At 36.8% G+C, this 25,041-nt stretch overlaps 1 protein-coding gene across 5 annotated transcripts in view; it reads left to right on the forward strand.

Moving 5' to 3' along the window:
- The window catches only part of LAMA2 (laminin subunit alpha 2), a 634,923-nt gene that overhangs the window by 527,477 nt on the left and 82,405 nt on the right, over positions 1 to 25,041 (forward strand). For all 5 annotated transcript variants that reach the window (XM_016956287.4, XM_054686299.2, XM_054686300.2 and 2 more), the window contains 2 exons: positions 12,481 to 12,583; positions 23,491 to 23,607. In XM_016956287.4, the coding sequence (XP_016811776.1) occupies positions 12,481 to 12,583; positions 23,491 to 23,607 (220 nt within the window). The remainder of the gene's footprint in view (positions 1 to 12,480; positions 12,584 to 23,490; positions 23,608 to 25,041) is intronic.

Consider the following 25,041-nt stretch of genomic DNA (forward strand, 5'->3'; position numbering starts at 1 on the left):
ACAGAATATCACATCACATTTTCCCACCCTTCAGTTTCCCAATATAGGTACATTACTATGCTTAGATTCTTCATTTTTAACCTAATATACTGAGAGCATTATTTCCTATATAAATGATAGACTCTGCACTCTTTAAGATGAAGCTATTTATGTCCTCATTCTTCCCTTTAGCTTCCTTTTTTCCTCGTCCTCTCAGCTTCTACCTCTTTAACTTTGATATTGTGATGGTCAATAACATTTACATTTTATCTATAACCATAATTGTGCCATGGCAGAATACAGAAGTCCCTTCTCTGAAGTCATTTTATTCCTTAAAGGACTCCCTTTGATTTTTTTTCAGTGGGCCATTTGATGCTTGATTGCCAGTTGCTCTGTGCAGAAGAGAAGGGGTATTTTATTCCATAAAATAACTTGCAGTGAATTATTCCTTTTTATTTTCACAACTGACTCTCATTCTCTACCTTACCTGTTCTTTCTGAGGCCTGGCCTTCTCCAGATTTTTTCTATCTCCTTGCTGGCATATACCCTATAGTGCAAGTTGTGGGTACAATAACTGCAAAAGATTGAGGAGCAGGAACTATCTAAATAACCATGGTGGCTGGGTGCAGTGACTCATGCCGGTAATCCCAGCACTTTGGGAGGCTGAGGTGGGAAGATTGCTTGAGCCCAGGAGTTTGAGACCAGCCTGGACAACATGGCGAACTAAAAATACAAAAATTAGCCAGGCATGGTGACACATGCCTGTAATCCAGGCTACTCAGGAGGCTGAGGTGGGAGGATCCCCTGAGCCTGGGAAGTCAAGGCTGCAGTGAGCCAAGATCATGCCACTGCACTCCAGCCTGTGTGACAGAGCAAGACCTTGTCTCACAAAAAAGAAAATAAAAGGCCCATGGTGGTGTGGCTAGGAAAGAGTGCCAACCCTGTCCAAAGGGAAGCTTTCTTTGCTGAAATTATACACTTTCTTTGATCAACTTCTTTTTACTCCGTCATAGTTTTATTCCCCACCAATCTCCCCCGGACAGTCACTCCATTTTACTTAGTCTCTTGGTACTATTCTCAGAATTCAAATTTTAAATTAATTAATCTGTATTTCTGAAGAGCTGTTTGTTTTCTTACTGTATATTTTGCTTTCTCCATGGGAAAGATATGCTTGGGAGCCTCATGCAGTCTTGGTGGGAGTTATGTAACCACTGGGCCAGATATGTCAGGGCACACAGCATGGTGAGCCATTCCCTGGCCAGTTCCATCGCCCAGAGCCAGACCCTTTGGGCCCTACACAGACTGCACAGCCCCAGCATGTGGGGGCTTGTATAAGGGAAGTTCTGATGTCACAGGATCCTTGGGGTGTTGCTTCACCAGCTGGAAACCTCTGTGGCCGGTGGCACCTTTGCCTGAGTTTTGCTCAGGTCCACTGGGCACATTCCACCCACTCAGCCTGGCAGGCTACACTTGGCTCACACTACCACTACTGGGCTGGATCCCACGCCTGCCAAGGGTGATTCAGGGCAGAGTGGCGAGGGGTGTGTGAGTGAGCGTGGGCTCCAGCCACTGTGCACAGCTAAGCGTGCCAGCTGCAGTGGGCTGGGCAGCTCCAGGTCCTGGCTCTATGTGAGGCTGTGGCTGAACCAGACATACTACAATTGGCTTCCACCACTGGTACCAGGGAATGCGGTGGCACCCAGGAGCTTGGAGATGCCAGGAACCACAGAGTCTGAAAGAGGGTCTCACAGCCCTGGCTCAGGGAGCCCATAGGTCTCAGCTTCCCAAAAAGCCACAGCCCTTCTCTCCTGCTCATTGCTGTCAACATGGTGAGCTGGGGAAGGGGGTGTGTTTCAGCCCTGTTTGTGTTGTAGCTCTCTCATTTCCACCATTTGGGGGGGGTCCCAAGTTCTTGTCCCACATCCTGGAAGAATGAGGTTTGCAGACAACTGGAGGGTTAGCAAGGTGAAGAGGTGCTTTATTGAGTGACAGTGCAACTCTCAGGAGGCCTGAAATGGGTAGCTCCTTTCCACAGGCAGGTAATCCCAGCATCTGTGCAGCACCCTCAACAGAGGTGAGACACACAGTGGGCAGCTCCTATCCATAGGTAGATCATCCTGTTGTCTGCCCACGTCTGGCTGAGTCCGGGGTTTTTTATGGGCTTCAGAGGGGAGGAAGTGTATGCTGATTGGTCCATGGGTGGCCATGAGCTGGCCCAAAAAAAGCACCATAAGTTCTCACTCCAGTTTGTGGAACCGACAGTCCAGCCCCCTTCCTTCAGGCAGTCCCTGGCTTGAAGGTGGAGCTTCACTGAGGGCCCACCCCTTTCCACCCAGGAGCCTGTATGCCTCCTGCCACCACCAACCTGCCATCCACGGCGCCCACTGGCACCCAGGCTGTTCATGCCTAGGGTCACCTTCAGGCCCATGCAGAGCCACCCTCAACTCCCCCTTGGCCTCCCTAATGTGCTCCTTGGCACCCAAAATCCAGAAGGGGCCAAGATAGTAGGGGGCTAGAGTGTCAGTGCTGCCCCGAGCATATGCACACCTGGCTGGGTTGCAACAGCCTCAGCTTTGCTCTGAAATCAGCTTGGGTGCCGGGAACAGTGAGAGACCAGGAAGAAGGAGCAGGCACTTCTGAGCCTGTAGGGGAAGAGAGGTGGCTGAGGGCACAGGGATGCCTGGGTCCACAGCTGGCTGGGTGGCTGCAGCTGCACCCAGTAGGGCAGGGTTCCCCCACCTTCAACTCGGAAGGGGACATGGCTCCCACTTGTTCCTGGCTCCCACCAGCTCTGTGGAGCACAAAGCCAGACAGGCTGACACTGCCATTACTGAGACCCTCTTGCTCTCAGAAGAGTTTTCATCGCCTGCTCCCTCTGTTTTCACTGCTTGGTGACTGTGGTGTTTTGTTTTGTTCCTATTTCCTTTTCTCAGAAAAGAAAGTCTTTAGAATTAAAATTTAAGCTGACAATAGAACCCCTCTCCCCAGGGAGCAGAAATATGGATATCCCTAAAGGTCTTGAGTGTTTCGGTCTTTCACTATTTTATACTCAATATTCCATGATTTTTATCTAGATATGCCTGCTGGACAACAGGTGATCGCCAAATATAGGTTGTCCCTCCCATCTCCAAATTCTGATGCTAGAAATCAGGAATGGCTATGATAGTCCAGATTTTCAGAATTGATAAGATATTTATATTACCCTAAGAGATACGGAAGTTGAACAGAATAAAAAAATTCAAAATAAAAGTAAATAAAATTACTTTCTTTCCCTGTTTAGTTTGAGATCATGTGTAAATATCAGTGAACATGATGTCATATAGGATTTTTTTTTATTGATCAGAATTAGGTTCAAGTTGTGTTCTGTAAACTTCTAATTAAATTGAGGGAAGATGCTAGCAGGCCAGAATTTGGGAATTAGATGATCTGGCTCCAAATTCAATACATATTGTCTATGTAATTAGCTGTGTCACCTAATGTACCAATAATGCCTTTTCAAGAAACACTGTGCAGTCTGTTCTGATTCCTCCATTGGCTTAATTCCTATAATAAATATAGTTTCCAAAGTTTATAACTTTTCAGAATTTATTTATTTTAATTGACAGATAAAAGTGGTATATATTTATCATGTACAACATGATGCTTTGAAATAAGTATACATTGTGGAATGGCTAAATCGAGCTATTTAAAAATTTGCACTACCTCACATACTGGTCATTTTTCTGTGTTGAGAACACTTAAAATCTACTCTCTTAGCAAAGCCATGCTGGCTTTAGTGATTTTTTTTTTTGTACATGATACTCTTATTTGGGTCAATAATTTTTTTTAAAGTCTATTGGAAGCAGAGAAATAAATTTTTTGACCCAGCCTTAGATGTATTTAAAAGTTCAGGGCATAAAATGATAGATGTCTCAGGGTTTGTGTCATCAGTCAGAAACACAGAACTCTTTTGAACAATGCCACAATGCAATCTAAGTTTGATCTAATTTTCTTCAAGACAACAATGCTCTTGGTGCCATCCTACCTGCTCTTTATGATTTCTACCCATAGGTAGAGTAATCAAGAGGTGAGGTTGATGTTGTATTTGATTCTGGACATTAACTAGAGGGAAAACTCAAAGCCCTCTAAGAATGGTATCTAACTTAATAGACACCTCTCCATTACCTTTACTCAGAACTAAGACTCTTTGTGGTATGGGCCCACCCCACCTCTAGTAGCCAGCTGCTAGTCCAGTGTCTGTCTCATTGAAGCAGTCTAGTGGTACACATAGGTGCTGAGCAATTATGTCTGTCACGCTGTAATTGAGGAAAACCATCCTTACTTCATTTTATATTTTTGAACGCTCCCTTGATTGTCCTTCTTGGTGTTCCCATCAAGCTAAAAATTCACACTCACAAGTTTTAAATTATCATAAGCAATTTGGGGGATTTCCTATTTTATCACTGAGTCTCCTTTGCGTGCTCAGCTGTTTTCAATCTTGACAGATACTCATCTGACCCATCTACCACCCTTAGGATATGCTATGCGATGCCAGGGACCTACAGCCTTTTAAGAGATTTTTGACCAAAGCCGTCTCTTTTGGGTGTTTCTTGACTCATTTTTTACTCATTATTTAATTTTAATAACCTATAGTACTTAAAAATGTACAGTACTATATAAAGCACCTTAAAAATTGATGCATGGTGATTTTCTTATTTTAAAATCGTGTATGATTTTTTAAATTATTATAAAAGCAGCTTATGTCTATTATAGAAAATAGGAAATACAGAAAAGCAAGAAGAAGGAAATATAAAATGTGCATACGAGTAATTACTTTTGTAATATCATTGTGTATCTACTCATATCTTTTCCTATGCAAATAGTTTTTGTACAAATGGGTGATATTTATATAACTGTTTCATAACTTACTATAGGAATTAACATCACATATGTAGTTTTAAAAATATTCTCAAAAATATATTTTTAAAATGTATATTGAACTAGATTCTGAGAATTTACATTATTATAGTACGAACATTTTCTTATTTATTCTGAGAATTTACATTATTATAGTAAGAACATTATCCTTGATTTTGATTCACAGTCTAACATACCAAACTCTAAATTTCTTCTGTTACTCACTTTACATAAACACGTTGCAGCCGGTCACCAACCCTTACATATATCCCTGCACAGTTTGAGCAGTTTTCTTTATTGAAAATATTTTTAATTTAAAATCATTTAAGTTTTATATTATCTTGGCACATTAACCCCTGTGGAAATGTGTAAGACTTCTCTTCTAAAATAAATTATTTCATAAAGAGAGAAATAGAATAAGTCATAAACCATGCTGATGAATTTTTAGTTACTACTGTCTTTAAAAGTAAACAAAAAAACAGAAAATAAATATTTTACATCTTCTTTTACAGCCAACTCTTTCAATGAATTCAAAAAATTCATCTCTAATAACAAAGTAATTTGGGGAACATTTAGGAAAAAAGCATAATATATAAAGCAATGTAAACAATAACTTTTAAACTTGCTGGTTTAGAAAATCACTGGGGTACAGGTTAGTCAGCCTGATAAACTCTAACTTGCCTTCACACCTCCCTCCTCCAGCAGAGCCTCCTCTGACAGCCAAACATCTAGGCATTTCTGTGCTCCATTATGGCAATGATCGCCTTTTTTTTATAAGTGACTATATTTGTTTGTCTTTCCCCTTCCCTCCACTCCAGTTCCATTAGGGAAGGCATAGTCTTTCCATTTTGAATATTTGGTGCTTGAGACAAATAAAAAGTTTTGTTGGGTAAATAAATCAATTCCCTTATCTATTAATCAATGGCAGTATGCTTTAGCAAGAGTAATTATGAATATCTAATAAGTAGTAGGAAGAGGAAAACTAACATGTATTAAAATGCAATTACATGCCAAGTCATCTGTTGAATCCTAACAGACTTTATAATTTCATTTTTTCCTACTATAATGACGTTTTAAATTATCTCACATTTTCATAAACAATTATTAACTAATAAAAACATACAGCAACTTACATAAAAATAGACTCTGTTTTGCATGATACAGTTGAAATTTTTATATAACTTGTATATCCATATGTATGACTATATATATATGTACACAGACTCAGAAAGAGAATACCAAGAATTTATTGTTTTTAAAAAAAACCTCTAAAAAGCAAGAAACAAAATATCTTGCAACTCAAAGAATCTCATTTATATTTCACATATGCTGTAGACACAGCTCAGGAACTCAGATGTGATGCTTATGAATATGTATAAAGTATAATTAGCTTAGAAAATGCTGCTTCATCACCTGTCCTGATATTGTTGATGTGCTTCAATAACTTACCAAGCAATGCTGGAAAAGGTTCTCTCCAAATTCCAGTGAGTTGAAACGGTGCTTTTCACCCATAACATGTTAGTGTTTTCCATTCCCTTATCATGTGAAAAGCCTGTCCTTTAAACCCGGATTGCTGGCAGACTGCTTGTAACTGACAGTTGTATGCCATAAGCTCTTTACTTTAATATTTTAGAGAGCTTCTTGAAACATTGAGGCATGTCTTTTCCTCCAAATCTCTTGATTTTTAACCTCTCAATTCCATGGTGCTTGCATGAGGTGACTATTCTCTTTTCTCTGGCCTATACTATTATAATAACCAATTGATGGCTCCTTTTTTCCCACACAGCTGCCCAATTCATCTTCCTGGACTACAGCTCTGATCACACTCTCCTACTCAGAAACTTTCAAGGCCTCCAAATTGCTCATTGCCCAGTTTCCTTACTCGCACATTCAAACCTTCCAGAAATTGACTCTGACCTGTCTAATAGCCTTACTTCTCCACATTGCCCTTGACGAACCCTACAATCTTAGGGAGCTGAAATACTCGCTCTCACATCCACACATCAAAAGTCCCTGCCTGCCTCCCTGCCTTTCCTTATACTATTTCTACTATATCTTCTACATTCCTGTATATACTACCTGTCTCCTTTCATCTGAGCAAGGAATGGTTGACTAAGGATCCAGGAAGAAATCACTGACTTCCTAAAAAGCAGGAAAAAAAAAATTGCCTAGAAGCAAAGAGCAGGTGATATTCAGAAATGCAAGAAGATAGAAAATTAGCAACATGGAGGTCTGTATCAGTACATAGCCTTCAGTCAGGGCTCTCATGTTTCTGGATGAAGGTGCAAGAGCCAGTGGAAAATCAATACATTGATAATCATCCAGCCAGACTAATCAGAAAAAAATCAGAAAAGTCACCAACTACCAATATCAGGAATACAAGAGGTGAAATCACTACAACTTCTGCAGATAGTAAAGGATGTTAAGAGGATATTATGAACAATTTTATGGCCATAATTCAACAATTTGGATAAAAAGGGCAAATTCTTTGAAAATCACAAACTACCAAAACTCACAGATAAATAATCTGAATAGTTCTATATTCATTAGAGAATTTAATTTGTAGTTCAAAACCTTCACACACACAAATTCAGTTCCAGATGACTTTACTTGTGAATTCCACCAAATATTTAATGAAGAAATAATAAACTCTTTCAGAAAATTGAAGAGGAGAACATACATCCAACCTCATTCTATGAGGCCAGTATTACTCTGATACCAATGTCAGACAAAGATAGTTTTTAAAAAAGAAAATTATATTATATAACAATATCCCTCCATGAACATAGATGTAAAAGTTCATGGCAAAGTTATAACAAATCAAATCTAGTGATTTACTCAAAGGATTATACATGATCACTAAATGATATTAATGCCAGGATGTAAGATTGGTTTAATATTTGAAATTAGTCAGTGTAATTTACCATATAGCAAACTAAAAAGCAAACTATATAATCACCTCAATTGATACAGCAAAGGCATTTGACAAAATGCATCTATTTTTTTTTAAAAACTGCCTACTAAGAGTAGGGGAACTTCACTACCTGATCACTATAAAAACCTATTTTTTAAAAAAACCTAACAGCTAAAATCATACTTAGCACAAGACTAAGATAAGGAAGAAGGCAAGGATATCTGCTTCCATTACTTCCATTTAACATTGTACTAGAGAGACTAGCCAGTACAAGGGGCAAGAAAAAGGAAATAAATGGCATCCAGATGGAAAAACAAGTACAAATGTTTTTATTCACAGATACTATAGAAGTCTAAGCATAAAATCCTGGTGGTTCATGCCTGTAACCCTAGTGCTTTAGGAGGCTGAGGCAGGTGGATTGCTTGAGGCCAAGAGTTTGAGACTAGCTGGGCAACATAGCAAGACCTCATCTCTACAACCAAAAAAAAGTTTAAAAAGCATAAAATAAAATGCTATCTATTAAAAAAAGTTACTAGAACTAATAAGTGAGCTTACCAATGTTATAAGGTACAACATCTATATGTGAAAATCAATCATTTCAAAGACTGGCAAGGATACGTTGGAAGTTGAAATTAAAAGGTTACAGTTTACGATAGCATTAAAAATGTAAAAGACCCCCTACACTGAATACTCTGGAGATAAATTAAAGAAAATCTAAATAAATCAAGAGATATACCATGTTCATAGATCAGAAGATTCAATATTCCTATAATCCTAGTTTATACATATTGACCTACACATTCAATGCAATCCCAGTAAAAATCCCAGCAAGCTTTTTTCCTAAAAATTGACAGATATGTTTTACAATTCATATGGAATTGGAAAGGAGAAAAATGTTGGAAAGGTTATACTACCTGACTTCAATACTTACTACTAAGCTATGGTAATCAGAGAATGTGGTGTTGGTATCAATATTGACAAATAGATTATTAGAATAGATTAAAGAGTCCAGATATAGATCCAGACATGTATGGTCAAATGATTTATGACAAAAATACAAAAGCAATACAAGGTATATTTAACAAATTCTACTAGAGGAATTGAATATCCATGAACAACAACAAAAAAAATGAACTTCAGTCTGTATCTTGCACCATATTCCAAAATTAACTCAAAAGAGATGCTAGACCTAACTGTAAAACATAAAAATATAAAACATCTAAAAATATATAAGAAAAATCTTTGTGATCTTGGGTAAAGCAAAGATTCTTAGATACACCACCAAAAGCATATCCTCAAAAGGAAAACAAAATTAACAACTTAAATTTCATCAAAATTGAGAACTTCTTCCCTTCCAAAAAAAAAGCACTTTTAAGAAAATGAAAAGATAACTACAAACTAGTAGAATATATTTCCAAATTACATATCTGATAAGGGACCCATATCCAGATTATTCATATGTATCATTCAAAACTCAAAAACAAGAGCAAATAACCCAAGAAAATTTGAACAAAAGATTTAAACAGGTCACCAAAGAAGGTGGAAAATAAGCATGTGAAAAGATGCTCAATGTTATTAGTCATAAGGAAAACACAAAGCAAAACCAAAATGATGACCAGTTAGAATGTCTAAAATTTTAAAAGACAGGTTATACCAAGTATCAACAAAGATGTAGGCACATGCAGCTCTCATACACTGGTGGTGGGAATATAAATAGTTCAGATACTTTAGAAAACAGGTTGATAATTTCTTAAAAACGTAAACATAAATTACCATATGATCCAGCCATTCTGCTTCTGTGTATTTACTCCAAGATAAATGATGGCATATGTTCACCCAAAAATTTGTACACAGATGTGTACATATCCCTATGATGAAATAATTACCAATAAAAAGGATCAAATATGGATACACACACAACATGGATAAATGTTGAAACTATGTTGAGTGAAAGAAGCCAGACAAAAAGAGAGTACATGCAGAATGGTTCCATTTATATAAAATTCTATGAAATGCAAACCTACAGTGGTGGAAAGCAGATCAGTATTTGTCTGGGGACAGAGGGAAGAGAAGGAAGGATAGAAGGAAGAGATTCAAAAGAAATGATGGATATATTCTCTACCATGGTTGTGGTAATGGTCTCATGGGTGTACATATTCAAAACTTATCCAATTGTAAATTGGTTTGCATGGTTTATTTATGCCAGTTTTAACTCAATAAAAGTATTAAACAGTATTAGTCATCTCTGGTCATAGTCCCTCCACAATTTCCACAACTTAGATTTTAGCCTCTTTCACTGTTGTTTGGGCCATCTTCCTCTTTTCTCTCTTACCAATTCCAATTATTTTCTTTTTTAAATTCTTTTTACATTTTTTTTAATTTTTGAAACTTGTATTTTAGGTTCAAAGGTACATGTGCAGGTTTTTTATATAGGTAAACTCTTGTCATGGAGGTTTGTTGTATAGATTTCATCACGCAGGAACTAAGTCTACTACCCAATAGTTATTTTTCTCTGTTTCTCTCCCTCCTCCCACTAGCTACCCTCAAGTAGGCCTCGGTGTATGTTGTTCTCCCCTTTGTGTCCATATGTTCTCATCATTTAGCTCCCACTTATAAATGAGAACATGCTGTATTTGATTTTCTGTTCCTGCATTAGTTTGCTAAGAATAATGGCCTCCAACTCCATCCATGTTCCTGCAAAGGACATGATTGCATTCGTTTTATGACTGCATAGTATTCCATGGCATATATGTACCACATTTTATTTATCCAGTCTGCCACTGATGCTATTCCTTATTTTCTTATGCTCAGCAAATCAACCTTTTCTCCCCACTTTAATCCTGTGCCTCACTTTGCACACCTGAAGTTAGCTTTAAAATTATGACTTTTAAATGCTTGTCAGATTACATTCTTACAAAAAGGTATTCACACTCCAAGGCGCTGGGGAAAGCTGTTTTCTTTTTTTGTCTAGTTTCATCTAGTACTATAAATGGCCTATATTATCTTGACAATTCAGGATTGTATTACCATCCTTGGTTATTTTACCACAATAAGGTTGGCATCTACTGAGACCTACTTTACCTCTATACATTTTATCCCTTTCCAAATTGACTCAGACTCCTGAGCTTCAAAAATTCTTCTCTCCACTTTTTAGAGTTTTCTCTTCTCTTTGCTCATTGTCAGACAGATTGTCAGCTGTCACTTCTGCTGTTTTCATGTGTTTGTTTAGAGAATCTTCACACATTCTTTCATTGTAATTTCCTGTCTCTAAATTGTTTTGATTCAGAAAACCTATAACCAAGGGAGTAAAAATGACGTGTAAATTTGGAACAAATATAGAATCTGAGTGGGTAACCTGAGGCTTACTTTGTGAGTTAAAGTGCATTGCATCTGTGTCATTAATTTTGACACTCTTTTTTTTTTCCAAGATGAATGACACTTATGTGATGTTACTGTATCTAATTCCCAAGAGAACTGTAGCAATGAGAATTCCTGTTTTTCCCAGCAGAAAACATCATCAGTTTTCTGGAGAATAATTTGCCAAGGTTGTCTTTTGCAAGAACTATGTTCAGTGTTCTTTTTTATTTATGTAGATGTTTCCAATATATCTTTTTGTAGATATGATAGTATTGTACAATCAATCTGTTCTATGAGCAATCAATTATTTACCTGAAAGCTGTTAGAATAATACATTAAAATAAATTTGACCACAGCCATACCAAGTTCTGTAATCTTTTCTAGTTTAATATTCAAATAATGTGACCGATAAAAATAATGTAACTAAGGCAGTCCAGATGCCTTTAACGAGTGTTATGTCTGTGATAATCTGAGTTCAGATTTATATCTTCAACAGTAAGTATTTAGCACTCTCCAACCCTTCTTGCACTTGCAATACTTTTCCAATTTAAAATTTACACATAAGATCCTATTTGATTTATCTCTTGGTATATATGAATTATGTAATGATTGCTGAGGAGCAAACACTATTAAAATGGGTAACTAGACATTCAAGTTAAACATTCCTTTTCCCATATCATTCTATTAACTTTGTGTCACCTTTTTTAATCTAAGTCTAAACAAATATATCTTTGCTTGGAGATAATTGTGGCTCAGAGATTGTCATTTAGAAGATTGTGTTTTGCCATACCGCGTTAAGATGCATTTTTTAAAAGAAGCAGTGTTCTTTCTCATTTCAGCACTTGGGAGATACAGGAAATGCTCCCCTCTCAGTCCACAACTAGACTGAAATTTGCTTAAGGATAAAGTCAGGGGATGTGTTTAGTTCTTAATTTACTTGACTTCTGCAGCACGTCATAATGCTGCTCAGTTATGTCCTTGCAACACCGCCAGTTATCATGCATTGAGTCACTTCTGCATCTCTTAATTTCCATAGTGTTATGCTCTCCTAATTTCTCCTTTTCCTCTGTGGAATGCCAGTCACCTTGCCAGCTCCACTTTCTCTGCCTACTCCCTAAACATTGAAGTTCCTAAGAACTCTGTTCTAGATCTTCTTCTCATACCGTAATAAACAGTCTCCTAACTACCGAATATGTGCTAATAATTTACAATTCTATATCTGCAGCCCAGAGCTCTTTCCTGAAGGCAAACTCTGTGTACCAACTGCCTTCTGGATCCCTCCACTCCATTATTCTATGGTTTTAGATGTATGACATTTGTTTTTCTGTCCACAGGCAACAGGTCCTCGGGGTTTATTAAAGGAAGATGCCAAAGGCTCTCTTCAGAAAAGCTTCAGGATTCTTAACGAAGCCAAGAAGTTAGCAAATGATGTAAAAGGTCAGTGTGGCCATAGTTTTTATTATATTCCAGTTAATCGGGTTGTTACTGATAAGATATTCTATCACACTATTGGAGAATGTAATTTCTTTAGCATGATTTTTGTGATGATTCTATAATCTATTTAATGCAAGTAAACTTTCTCACTAGTTTTACAAAATGTTGTCTACCTATCTCACTTCAAGTAGGGTAATATCTCATAATTTGTAAGTCTTATTTCTATAGCATCACTTCACCTATATCTAATGTATAGTAACTTTTAGTGTAATAAGTTTTTAAGAGTATCAAACCCAGGCCAGCCATAGTGGCTCACACCTGTGATTCTAGTGCTTAGGGAGGCCGAGGCAGGAGGATCCCTTGGTGCCAAGAATTTGAGACCAGCCGGGGAAACATAGCAAGATCCTGTCTCTACAAAACATTTTTTAAAAATTTAGTCAGGTGTAGCAGTGTGAGCGCACAGGCATAGCTACTTGGAAGGCTGAGCCAGGAGGGTCGCTTTAGCCCAGGGGCGTGAAGTTACCGTGGGTTGTGATCACACTACTGTACACCAGCCTGGGTAACAGAGTAAGATCCTGTCTCTAAAAAGAAAAACAACATTAAATACATTTTTCTTTTTCTGAGATGAAGTCTCACTCTGTCAACCAGGCTGGAGTGCAGTGGTGCGATCTTGGCTCACTGCAGCCTCTGTCTCCCAGGTTCAAGTGATTGTCCTGCCTCATATCTGGGATTACAGGTGCATGCCACCACACCTGGCTAATCTTTGCATTTTGAGTAGAGACAGGGTTTCACCATGTTGACCAGGCTGGTCTTGAACTCCTGACCTCAAGTGATCCTCCCGCCTTGGCCTCCCAAAGTGCTGAGATTACAGATGTCAGCCACCGTGCCCGGCCCTAAATACATTTTTCTTGTATTTTATTTCTGATTCAGGAATCAAAATGCACAAAATGTCTACTGCTATATTATGGGTTTTATGTTAAGAATATATCATTAAACATGGCTGCTCTTCTATATGAGCCATTACATTTATTATTTTATGCACGTATCTCTTGTCTCCCATTTGAATTGCCACCTGTTTCTCTCTCCAGTTTCATTCCCTACCATTTTCTGTCTCATATCTGTCTCCCTACCCTTACCTAAGTATTCATAATTCCTCCCAAACATGCTACTATTCCAAGCCTTCATGTTTTCAGTATTATTTCTTCCCCTTGGAATGCCCCATCCTTCACCTCTCTTCTTTGCCTAACTGCTTTCTTCCAGACCTTCAGGATTTAGTTCAAATGCCATCATTTCCAGGAAACCTAACACCTCATCTGATTTACATGCCCCCTCTCTGGTATAGTTTTCTCATAGGCTTGTCAAACCACCACAATCATGGACTAATTAATATTCCATCTTCTTTTACAATTTTTAAAACTTTTTTATTGATGCATAATAGATGTATAAATTTTTGGCATTCCATCTTCTTGAGGAAAGACATGGGGTTTTGCTAACTGTGTATTTCTAGTATGCATAATAGTGACTAGCTCAAATGAGGAAATACTTATTTTTTACAATAAATGGTGTTGGCTTATCTTACTTATCTTAGAAAGAAAAGAGGTTTTAAAATCATTTATATTTGGCATGTTTTGGTCTCAGTAGAAGCTGATATGGAATTACAAGTTCTATCTCGATTATAAGTAAAATTTTAATAGTACAATTCTTCAGGCTGTGTATTACAGGTGAAATAAAACTCCCTACACACATAATTCTGCTCAGCAGGTACCTCTTATTACAATCTGAAGAATGACTATAAAAAGCCAAAACCTGTGTTCCTATTGGACAAATGGACTCAATCCCATGACTTTGCGGTCACTCCTTCCTATCTCATACCCTTGCCCAAGGCTGGGAATAGGGAGGAAGGGAGCGAGGTGATTCATGCAAGTGCAAGAACCAATCCTGTCTTTAAGATTTTAATAATACCAGGGCCGTGCCCTCGCCTCTATTTCCCCACAAACACTGGTATTATAAAAATGAAGAAAGAATTTTATTTTCAGGCATTGTTTTTCCAAGAGAAAAAGAAATCTGAAGACAAGCATTGTAGGAAGGGTTAGGAGACAGAAATGTTCGTTAGTTTAAATTTCTTTTTTTTGTAGTTCAGGTAGTACATTATTTAAAGTAATGAAAACCCACAAACTACTCGAGTAATAATTCCTCTAGAAAACCAAGCCAAGGCTATGACGGAGATGGGAATGTTTTCTTGCTACATTATGACATTTCTCTGATTTGTGGCCAATTATGGAGGTTATAAAATGGCTGTTAATCAGGGAAATGCCATATATTACTACCAGGAACTGCTGAAATAGGCCCTACAGAGCAAAACTCTTGACAGCAGCTATTAAAATAGAGATTTAGTCATTTCTCTCTCTATGGTGCCTGGAGTTAGAAGGAATAAAAATGGTGAGGCCAGTATACCCTCCATATTTCTAATTTGTTGCTTGGTTCAATTCAGTACAGTTCAGTTAGTTTGTGAGCTTCAGTCATGAATGACTTAGTACTGCTCCCTGCCATTTTTATGCTGTCCTTGCCTTGAGGGAATCTGAACTTGCCAGGAGCAATTTGTTTTGCTTTTTAATTTTTGAATATACATCTGTTAAAAGTAAATTTGCCCTTGTGTGAGTTTGAGATTTGAAGCCTGTCTACATTGCACTGATCGAATGTTTGTGGAGATAAAAAGTATTTTGTTGATGGATATGAGGCTTGGTACAAATTGATGACTGAAAGAGTGAAAAGATGAATTAGTACCACCAGGTAAAGGAACACTACTTTGCAGATGGACAAGAAATTTTTTTAGGCCAGGCGCAGTGGCTCATGCCCTGTAATTCCAGCATTTTGGGAGGCCGAGGCAGGCAGATTATTTGAGCCCAGGAGTTCAAGAACAGCCTGGGCCACATGGTGAAACCCCGTCTATACAAAAAAAATTAAAAAGAATCAAAACTTAGCTGGGTGTGGTGGTGTGCACCTGTAGTTCCAGCTACTCAGCTACTTGGGAAGCTGAAGTGGGAGAATAAGTTGAGCCCAGGAGGCAGAGGTTGCAGTGAGCCAAGATCGCTCCATTGCACTCCAGCCTGGGTGACAGAGTGAGAGCCTGTCTCAAAAAATAATTAATTAATTAATAATAAAAATTTAAAAGAATTTTTTTCAGTAAAATGCCAACTTCACTTTCTCATGGAATGTGTACGAGGCAAGGAAGAAGTAGACCTTGGTTTATTAAAAGTTTGAGAATATTAAGATTTTAAAATTATACATCTTACCTTATATTGACTAACTTTTCAGTTTTATTTCCTTCTTAATTTATCCCCAATTTTTGTCTTTGCCCAAGATAAATGAAATTATTTAATTACTTAGAAAACTAATAGGCAACATGTTGGCCAGGTGCGGTGGCTCGCACCTGTAATCCTAACACTTTGGGAGGCCGAGGTGGGCAGATCACCTGAGGTAAGGAGTTTGAGACCAGCATGGCCAGCGTGGTGAAACCCTGTCTCTACTAAAAACGCAAAAATTAGCTGGGCATGGTGGTGGGTGCCTGTAATCCCAGCTACTCGGGAGTCTGAGGTAGGAGAATTGCTGGAACCCAGGAGACGGAGGTTACAGTGAGCTGAGATTGCGCCACTGCACTTCAGCCTGGGCAACAGAGCGAGACTCTGTCTAAAAAAAAAAAAAAAAAAACAACTAGGTAACATACCTATAAAATAGATAACACAGGAAATAAAGAGACCTATTCCCTGGAGATCTGTGACAGCTCATTTTAAAGGAGGCGGTTTGTCTCATAGCACTGTAGCCTGTGGTATATAATTACAGTTAACCCTTGACCAATGCAGGGGTTGGAGAGCATGGACCCCTGCACAGTTGAAAATCCATGTATAACATTAGACTCTTCATAAACGTAACTAAAAAAAGAATCTATTCCCAAGCCCAAATAATGAATCAGTGCATTGCTTGACATATGGTGCTGTCCCCCACAGAGAACAGTATGAAACATTATTCCAATCATTAAGTTTTATCAAACCAGTTGAAGCCTTCCTTCTATACAGTGGTCCTCCAAACACTCAGTCATTCCGTTCAGACAAGTGGGTCTTGAAGATTCTGAGATCATGGATGTAATACACTTGCAAATGCTAACCTGTTGAGATTCTGTGTTATTATTTTATATTTTAAAAACAAGAGAATAAACTGGAATACTGCAGTGCTGCTAAACCAAAGTACGATATAGGAGTGCAATTGTGACTAAGGGATCCTTTTATTATTAAAGATATACTCCTTTTGAATTTGCATATTACCCTTTGCCTGAATCAGCCTTTCCATAGCAGGCATGTAAAAGACAAGCAAAATCTGCTCTATTGACCACAATTTTAGACTAAAAGGATGAAATTAAGCCTGGGTCCCCTGGCCTACTGTGGTCTGGAGAACAAAGCAGTCTTTTCCAGGTGAAATTGCTGATCCCTCATACAAAGTTTTGATTCCTCCTTTAGAGTGTGAATGGTGGAAATAAAAAAATAAAACCAGGGTGGGCTTCGATTAGAGAAAAAACAATAAGTGGCAAAATAGTGGCAAATATAGAGGGGCAGGTTCTATTGGAAAGATTATCCCTAAGAGCGAGACGTAGCTTGTCATATCCAACCCCACCATGTGAGTAGAGGACAAGAAACAAACATTCAGAACACTCCTGTATATCATCTCAGCAAGAGACAGAGGCCTGTGCAATAAAAATGGGGCTTAGAGCTAAAAACTCATCTGGGCTTTGTTGTGTGTTCAGAATCAGAGTCTGAGATTCTATGGCGTTTTTTGCAAGTAAGTTAATTTAGACCAGAAACAAACAGAAATGCCTTCAAGAGACTTACAGGTAACATAAAGGGATGGTGGGGCCTGTGTTAAACCAAAGACTATTTGTCTTATTTAAAGGTATTCAAACTCAATTTTCTTGCTGGGCAAAAGAAAACAAGCCTGCAAGCCCACAGTCACCATGTCCTAGAGGAGCCAAATGCGGGTGTTGATGTCTGGTGGTTTTAGTTTTTCATTCCACTGGCTGCAGAGGGGACTCCCTTTTATCCCAATATCCTGAATCTTTGCAGAACCTGCTACCAGACAAGTACACCTTCCCTCCTTTCCTGAAGCTCCTACTATGACCCCCTAGTGGGAGGAAGAGCATATGCAAGCATGGTGCTTATTGCGAACAAGATCTAATTTCTTACTTTCAGATCAGAAGAGGGTTTCTCCATAACCTGACTCCCTGTGAAACAGTCATTTCTGAGGTTCCCATATGTGGTCACTCTAGTATGTCTGTCTGTCTGTGCAGAATAAGTAATCAGATATACAGCACATCCCAAACTTGTGACAGCTACTAGGGAAAGGGAAGCACAGGAGTAACAATCATGAAAGAAGGCTAGAAATATAAAGTTTCAGGAAATGATACCGTTCCGAATCATTGTCACCAAATTCAATGATTGCCTGCATAATGCAGAAAATTGGAGGGATTTTTCTAAGAAGTACAAAGATTGGGTGTAGCAACCTTATCAAATCAATTTGCTGGAGACCTAGGAGAGAAATACAGTTGTAGATTTCAACTTCTATTCTTCCTCACTCGGGTGCTCTTCTTTCCTACCCAGGTCTCAAGATCCTGCACTGGGTATTTAGGTTGACTTAGGAGACAGGGTCTTTAGAAATCTCAAGAAGCCAAAATCTGAACACAGTCGCTTATGCCTGTAATCCCAGGTCCTTTCAAAAGTAATCACATTTCCATGAATTTCACCCTTGTGAATGGGGCATTCTTTCAGGGCATTTATTTGTGCCCTATTCATATTAATAAAAAATAAAAATTCCATTTGAGAAACTCAACTGGATGGAATTTGAATAGTCAAATTAAACATTTCCATTAAAATTTATAAAAATCATCCCGATATTTAGTTGAAAAGTGAGGAATATATCATAGGTATACATATGCTTAGGAAATATAAAAAGGAAATAAACTTAGGTTCTGGACCAAGTAATTTAAATAAAAAAGAAATAAAGTCATAAATAACATTATTATAATAAAAACTGGTAAAACACACCAGGACAATTTTCAAACCAATGTCAGTGTATTACCTTTTACTTACTGCCTATGGTAAATCCAGCACTTTCTCATACATCTCCCAGTTTATTTCTCATATCAGTCACATGAAGGAAGATGTTTTCTTTATTTGCCATATGTAAAAAGGGACAGAAATGACATTTGAGCCCACATCTTCCAACTCTGTGTCCTATAATGATTTCATTGTACCAGACTAGATTTCAGAGAAATACTGTTGTAGCAGTTTTATTTTGAGATCGTACATAGTTAGTTCTAATATAACTAAGCCCTAATTTATATTTAGCATCATGTCAGAAACATGATAAACAAGAGTAACTGCTCATTATTAATGCAAGTGACTTGCAACTCTGCCCTGCGATTTTTATTCTGGATATATCTATCTGGTGCCATTTCAATGGGCATGTGACAAAGGAAGATTACACTGTCATTGTGTTCCCAGTCGACCCTTGCTACTCTGCTGCTTCCATTCCCTCATTGTGAGTCCTGCTTTTGCCAAACTAATTCTAGCACATTTTTCTTCTACTCTATGAGGAGGAGATGAGAAAGGGAGAGCCAGACTTAAAGACGTATGTGTGTGTAGCCTTTGAGTTTTGGTGGATGTGATCTTTAGAGAGAAAATAGAATGACTAGGCTTCTGTTATTGGGTTTGAGAGCTGAAGGAATAAGGAGAGGGAATCTAGAAAATATAACTATGGGTTATAAATTAAATCTTCTTCTTATTCTTCAGAAATCACAAGTAAAAAAATTCAGTTGGATTTTCTTTTAACTATCGATAATTCTATTTCTTCACCCTTGTTACAATTCAAACTGAATCACAAGAGTTCTTTCTTACTTTTAGTTATGGATACACTATGCTTCCTCTGTCTTTTATTTAAAATCAGCCCAGGAGTGCTTATTTTTCTAGGTTTTCCTCGCTATTATTTTGTAAGTTCCATATTGAAATCTGCAGTTCTTCTCTGAATAGCTTCTACTCATCTAATTCTATCACCGAAGCTACAAAATGTTTAGATGTAGTTCAAGAAATTCCAGAAACTACTTTAGAAAAAAGTGATCAGCGTAAGAAAGGGCAAATTAATAAGGATCAGAGTCAAGCAGCTGAAACATTAAAAAAAAATCAGAACAGGGTTGGAATATACACATTGTAACTTGCTAGTACAAAAAAAAATGCAGAGAATCAAAATTAGCGCTTTGGAACTTGAGAGGCAGCAGTAAAAATATTCTTCAGGTCAGTCTTCTGAATAATTGGCCCAGTTGTTCAGCCAGCATTTTGCTATCAGAATGCAGAAAGTGGTATAAACCCAGGGATGCCCTTCAAATTAATGATCTTTCTCACCATACATGAATATCTTGCTTGCCAGAACATTTGAATGCTCCATTATTTTAAAAACTAAATCCAATCAAGAAGCTAAGAAATGAAATTTCTACAGTTCCATTTTCTTAAGTGTTGAAGACTTTCAAGCTAATATCAAAAGAGCAGCCCTTTATTCTCAAAGAATTTGTATAGATATCACTGTCATAATCAGACTGGCTTTATTTCAGAGAGTATGCTTTTGGTAGCCTATCCAAAGATTTTATTTTAGTATAAACAGTAAAAATAACAGAAGTATTATAAGAAAGATGAATTGTGATTGACAGAGGAGAAAATCCAATTACTTGGAAAGTATATTTTGTGGGATTAGAATTGAAAATAATAATATATTAGTGACTGAACTAGACATATTGATGTTTTAGAGCCGTGCTTTGCTGGAATATTTTATGCTTTGTTTTTCAGTGATGTCAGGTCTTTGGCTTGGAATTTAACAACAGACACTTTAAACAATGTTATGTGCTTATATTAGTATAATCCGTAGTATAACAGAAGTTTAAGGTGTCTGCCTATAAAACTCTTTATATGAAATGGAGTGAATCATTAATTAATATGTCCAGTACTCTTCTTCACATCCAGACACCGATAGTTCAGAATCCTCCATCTATCCACCTTTCCCTTTGCTATTCTTCACAGATGCAGGCCAACAAAGATGAGGATAGTTCTCCAGCTGCCCATGGCCTGCACAGTTCCTCTAATGAGCCACATGCACAACCTCTGAGAGGGGTGTGCACACAGTCAAATCAAGACTGCTGTAGCTCTATTCTTTGGGGCGTATTCTCTCCCACCTGCCTTCTCTGGGTACCAGGAAAGTGATGAAAATCAGTCTTGGTGTTGACAAATAACATGAAGATAGCAAATAACATTCTTCCCCAGTTAGGTGGTTTAAGTTTTTTAAAACATTGAAAAACAGAAATATATGCACACAGAAAGCAATTTAGCCAGCACAACCAGGTATAAAATGAGAAGTTTTAGTACATTGTCCCTCACGGCACTATTAACTGCCTCATTCATTCCCAGTTTCTACTCACTATTAATTACTGTAAAGGTTTTTGGCATGTTCTTCTCTACCCAGCTCCCACCAGCCCCTACCATGCCAAATGCTTGTATATGTGTCAGCATATATATGGTGCATCTTGCTTATTTTCATGGAAAGGTCTTAAGGTTTATTTCACATCCACATCCGCTCATCTACTTCTTTTTATAGATTGCACCTGTACCATTGTATGAACATGCTGTGTGGATATAAACAGTACTTTAATCTTATTAGGGTATTTTTATTCCCCCCTCCTTTTTTTTTATTACAAATGAAGAGCTAATGAGTATCCCCAAAGATAAATCTTTTACAGGTATATTGAAGGGTAAATTTCTATCAGTAGAATTGCCAAACCAAATACATGTCTATTTAAAATTCTAATAAACTTATTAACTTGCTCTTCAAACAATGGAATCAATCTGCACTTCCACTAGCACTCTTGTGAACACTTGGCATTATCATACATTTAATTTTCCCCAATCTCAAAAATAAGAAATGACATCTTACTGTTGCTTAGTTTTACAGTTGTTTATGATAATCTTGAGTGCTTTTTAAGAATTTCATAATTGATTATGTATGTTTATTTTATTGTGAACTATGTATTCTTATATTTTCCTCATTATGCTTAAAAATATGGAACACTTTGCATATTTGCCTGCCAGTTTTGCACATAGACAATGCTATTCCACTCTGAATAATTACAACTTGGTTATATATGTTGCTTAGGTGAGGTTTCTCTGATTTCTGTAACTGTGACCAATTTCTTTAAGACAACAAAGGAGAAAATGAGAGGAAGACAAAGGAAAGGAGGAGGACAGGAAGAAAAGGTTGAGGGTGATGGTGGGAGGAGCATTGCTACCCAAAATGCTCTACTAATCCCTAGTTTTGACTATCAATCCCTGGTAGAATGCAGTAGTTAGCATTGTTTATGGAATGAGACTATGTGGATTTGAATACCACCACTGCCATTTATTAACCATGCAAGCTTAGGAAATTTACTCAACTTCTCTAAGTCTCAATTTCCTCATTTGTAAATTGGAGATAGTAGTAGTATACACATCATCATATACATCATACATCAATGTTATTGTAAGGATTAAGTAAAACAACCCACAGAAACTGAAGAACACTAAATGCGTGTAACATACACATTCAGTGCTTGTCAGGCATTACTCTTAATAAATACTGGTCCATCCTATCCAGGAGGGACTAGAACACCTTCTCTTTCTTGGTCCTTTCTCAGTGGTCCTCCTTACTTGGGGACTCTGTCTTGTATTTACATGTTGCATTTCTGTGGAGCTAATTTAAACAATTAGTACACATGTCCCAAAACAATTTTTATGGCATAAGAAACTATTAAAAATTTACCTAAAAAATGAGATGTTGTATCCAGTCAAGAGAGGTAAATAATACTGTGGGAAGTATAGGATTTTTCATATTTTGTTTTTTCAATTTGAATTTTCACTAATAAATGATGTAAGAAAAAGAAGACAGATGAACTCCATTTCAGTCTTAAGATATATTTGCAGTTTAATGCATACCTGAGTAAGATTTCTAAACTTATATCAACAGATTGGATCTTTATTTTCTTTCCCCTTAATGATTTCAAATTTTACTCTTTATATTGTTGTACTCGAATTTAAACTGCTTAGTTACTATTACAATATAAATTAATCTAAAGTTTAGAGAATATTAAAAACTAATGGGAAGCAGCTAGAAAACTTATATATGTAATATTAAATTATCTCTAGCAAATGGCATTTTTGAATATTAAAGATAACATTGCTAAAGTATCAAGAGAAAAAAATCTATATAAAGTTGATTGGACCCAATTTGTAAAAATATTGTTTTCTTTATGAGAAAAATGACTATTATCAGATATGTGCTAAAAGTTGTTTTTCCATTTCTTTAATGTGTATTTTTGTCCAAATAAATATTAACAAATATTATTATACTGAAGTTGGAGGATTCTGCTAAACAATCATATCTGAGATTTTGAAAATCTAATCCAATGATTCATTTTGGTAATAAAAGTTTTTAAATAAATGGAATCAATGGGAGTGATAACAAAAGGGCATAATTACAAATGGAATAAAAGACTAATTCTTTGGAGGTTTCTTCTCTATAGGAAGATATCAAATTAAGTCAGATAAAGATCAGATACCAAGAAGAAAATGTCATTGTTCAACATGTAGAAGCATCCAATAATTCCATGATAATAAAAACACATATTTTTAAAATATGATTGGAAATATATTTATGTATAGATGCCAATAAATTAAACACATTTTCTTGCTTTTAATTAATTTTATATTAAAATAACCTGAAATTGTGCATCCAAGTATAAACTCAGGGATGATAAAACTTATTTAATCCTTTTTTTTGTTTTTTATTCGCAGAAAATGAAGACCATCTAAATGGCTTAAAAACCAGGATAGAAAATGCTGATGCTAGAAATGGGGATCTCTTGAGAGCTTTGAATGACACTTTGGGAAAGTTATCAGCTATTCCAAATGGTAAGCATTCAGGACACTACCAACTGTGTCAGTTGACCTGAAGTTTTGAAGACTGTTGTTAACTTTTACCGTTTTTTTCTAAGATTATTCTGGTACTATTATCTGGAAATTAGATACTGGTTTTCTTACTTATGAATTCTTCTTTATGAGAATGAGAAACTAAACCATACTTTGCATTATGGTATTTTTTTATCTTTTATTGCCTTTAGCCAGTATCCTTAGGAATGTGTTACAGAAAGGAAGATATAGACATCTTATTATTATAAAACTCATCCTTCAGTATTGGCAGGGGATTGGTTCCAGGACCCCCCCCCCCCCCACAGATATCAAAATTCTTGAATACTCAAGTTCCTTTTATAAAATGGCATAGTATTTGCATATAACCTATGCATAGCCTCCCATATACTTTAATCCCTAGATTATTTATAATACCTAATATAATGTAAATGCTATGTAAATTCTTACAGTGTATTGTTTAGGAAATAATGACAAGAAAAAAGTTTGTCCATGTTCAGTACAGACACAACCATTTTTTCCCCCTAAATATCCAAATAGCCAACTCTCCAAGATTGGTTGAATTTACAGATACAGAGCCCACTGACACAGAGGGACAACTGTATTGTCTTTTGTGTTTCAGCCCAAGAAATCGTGTATTAGTGAAATAGAATAAATCACATAGACACTATTCTCTAAAATACTGATGTACCACCACAAAGGCACAGTTTATTAAAGTACCTGCAGTAATAGGTGATAGCCCACTGCATTCTCTCTTGATAAAATTCAATTTCTTTAACTATTCCAACTTTCAAAAACATTAGTGGTCAAACCATGTCTGTAATATCTTTCTACCTATTAGAACTACTGGAAATTTTTGCATGGTATTAGTTCCCGAAAGCACACATTATTTTAAAGATACTACTTTTACTATTTTTATATTGTTAAAGCATGATGTAATAACAACAAAGATTATAAACACTTATTGAGTACTTAATATACTTATGTTAAGTGTATGTAATCCTCATACCAATTGGAGCAAAAACATTTGCTTCATTTGCTCACATCAATTGGTTTTATATATATATATATGTATATATATCAATTGGTTATATAGATAACATAAGTATAGATAACATAGGTAACATTCAGAGTAGTCACTTCACTACTTTAAGAGCTAATTAGGTATTCATACAGATACAGAACCTACTGACACAGAAGGACAACTTGTCTTCTGTGTATAACATAAGTTAGCACTAACACTTAACATCAGTTAAGATACTGTTATTATCCCCACTTTACAGGTGAGAAACAGACACAGGATACTGAAGGCCATTGTTAAAAGTGGCACAGAGGAAACTTAAACCCCACAGTTTGATTTCAGAGCCTATGATCTTAACCACTAACCTATATACACTAGTAGTCATCTATAGGTACAAT

The sequence above is a fragment of the Pan troglodytes genome, chromosome 5 (assembly GCF_028858775.2).
Source record: "Pan troglodytes isolate AG18354 chromosome 5, NHGRI_mPanTro3-v2.0_pri, whole genome shotgun sequence".
Lineage (NCBI taxonomy): Eukaryota > Metazoa > Chordata > Mammalia > Primates > Hominidae > Pan > Pan troglodytes.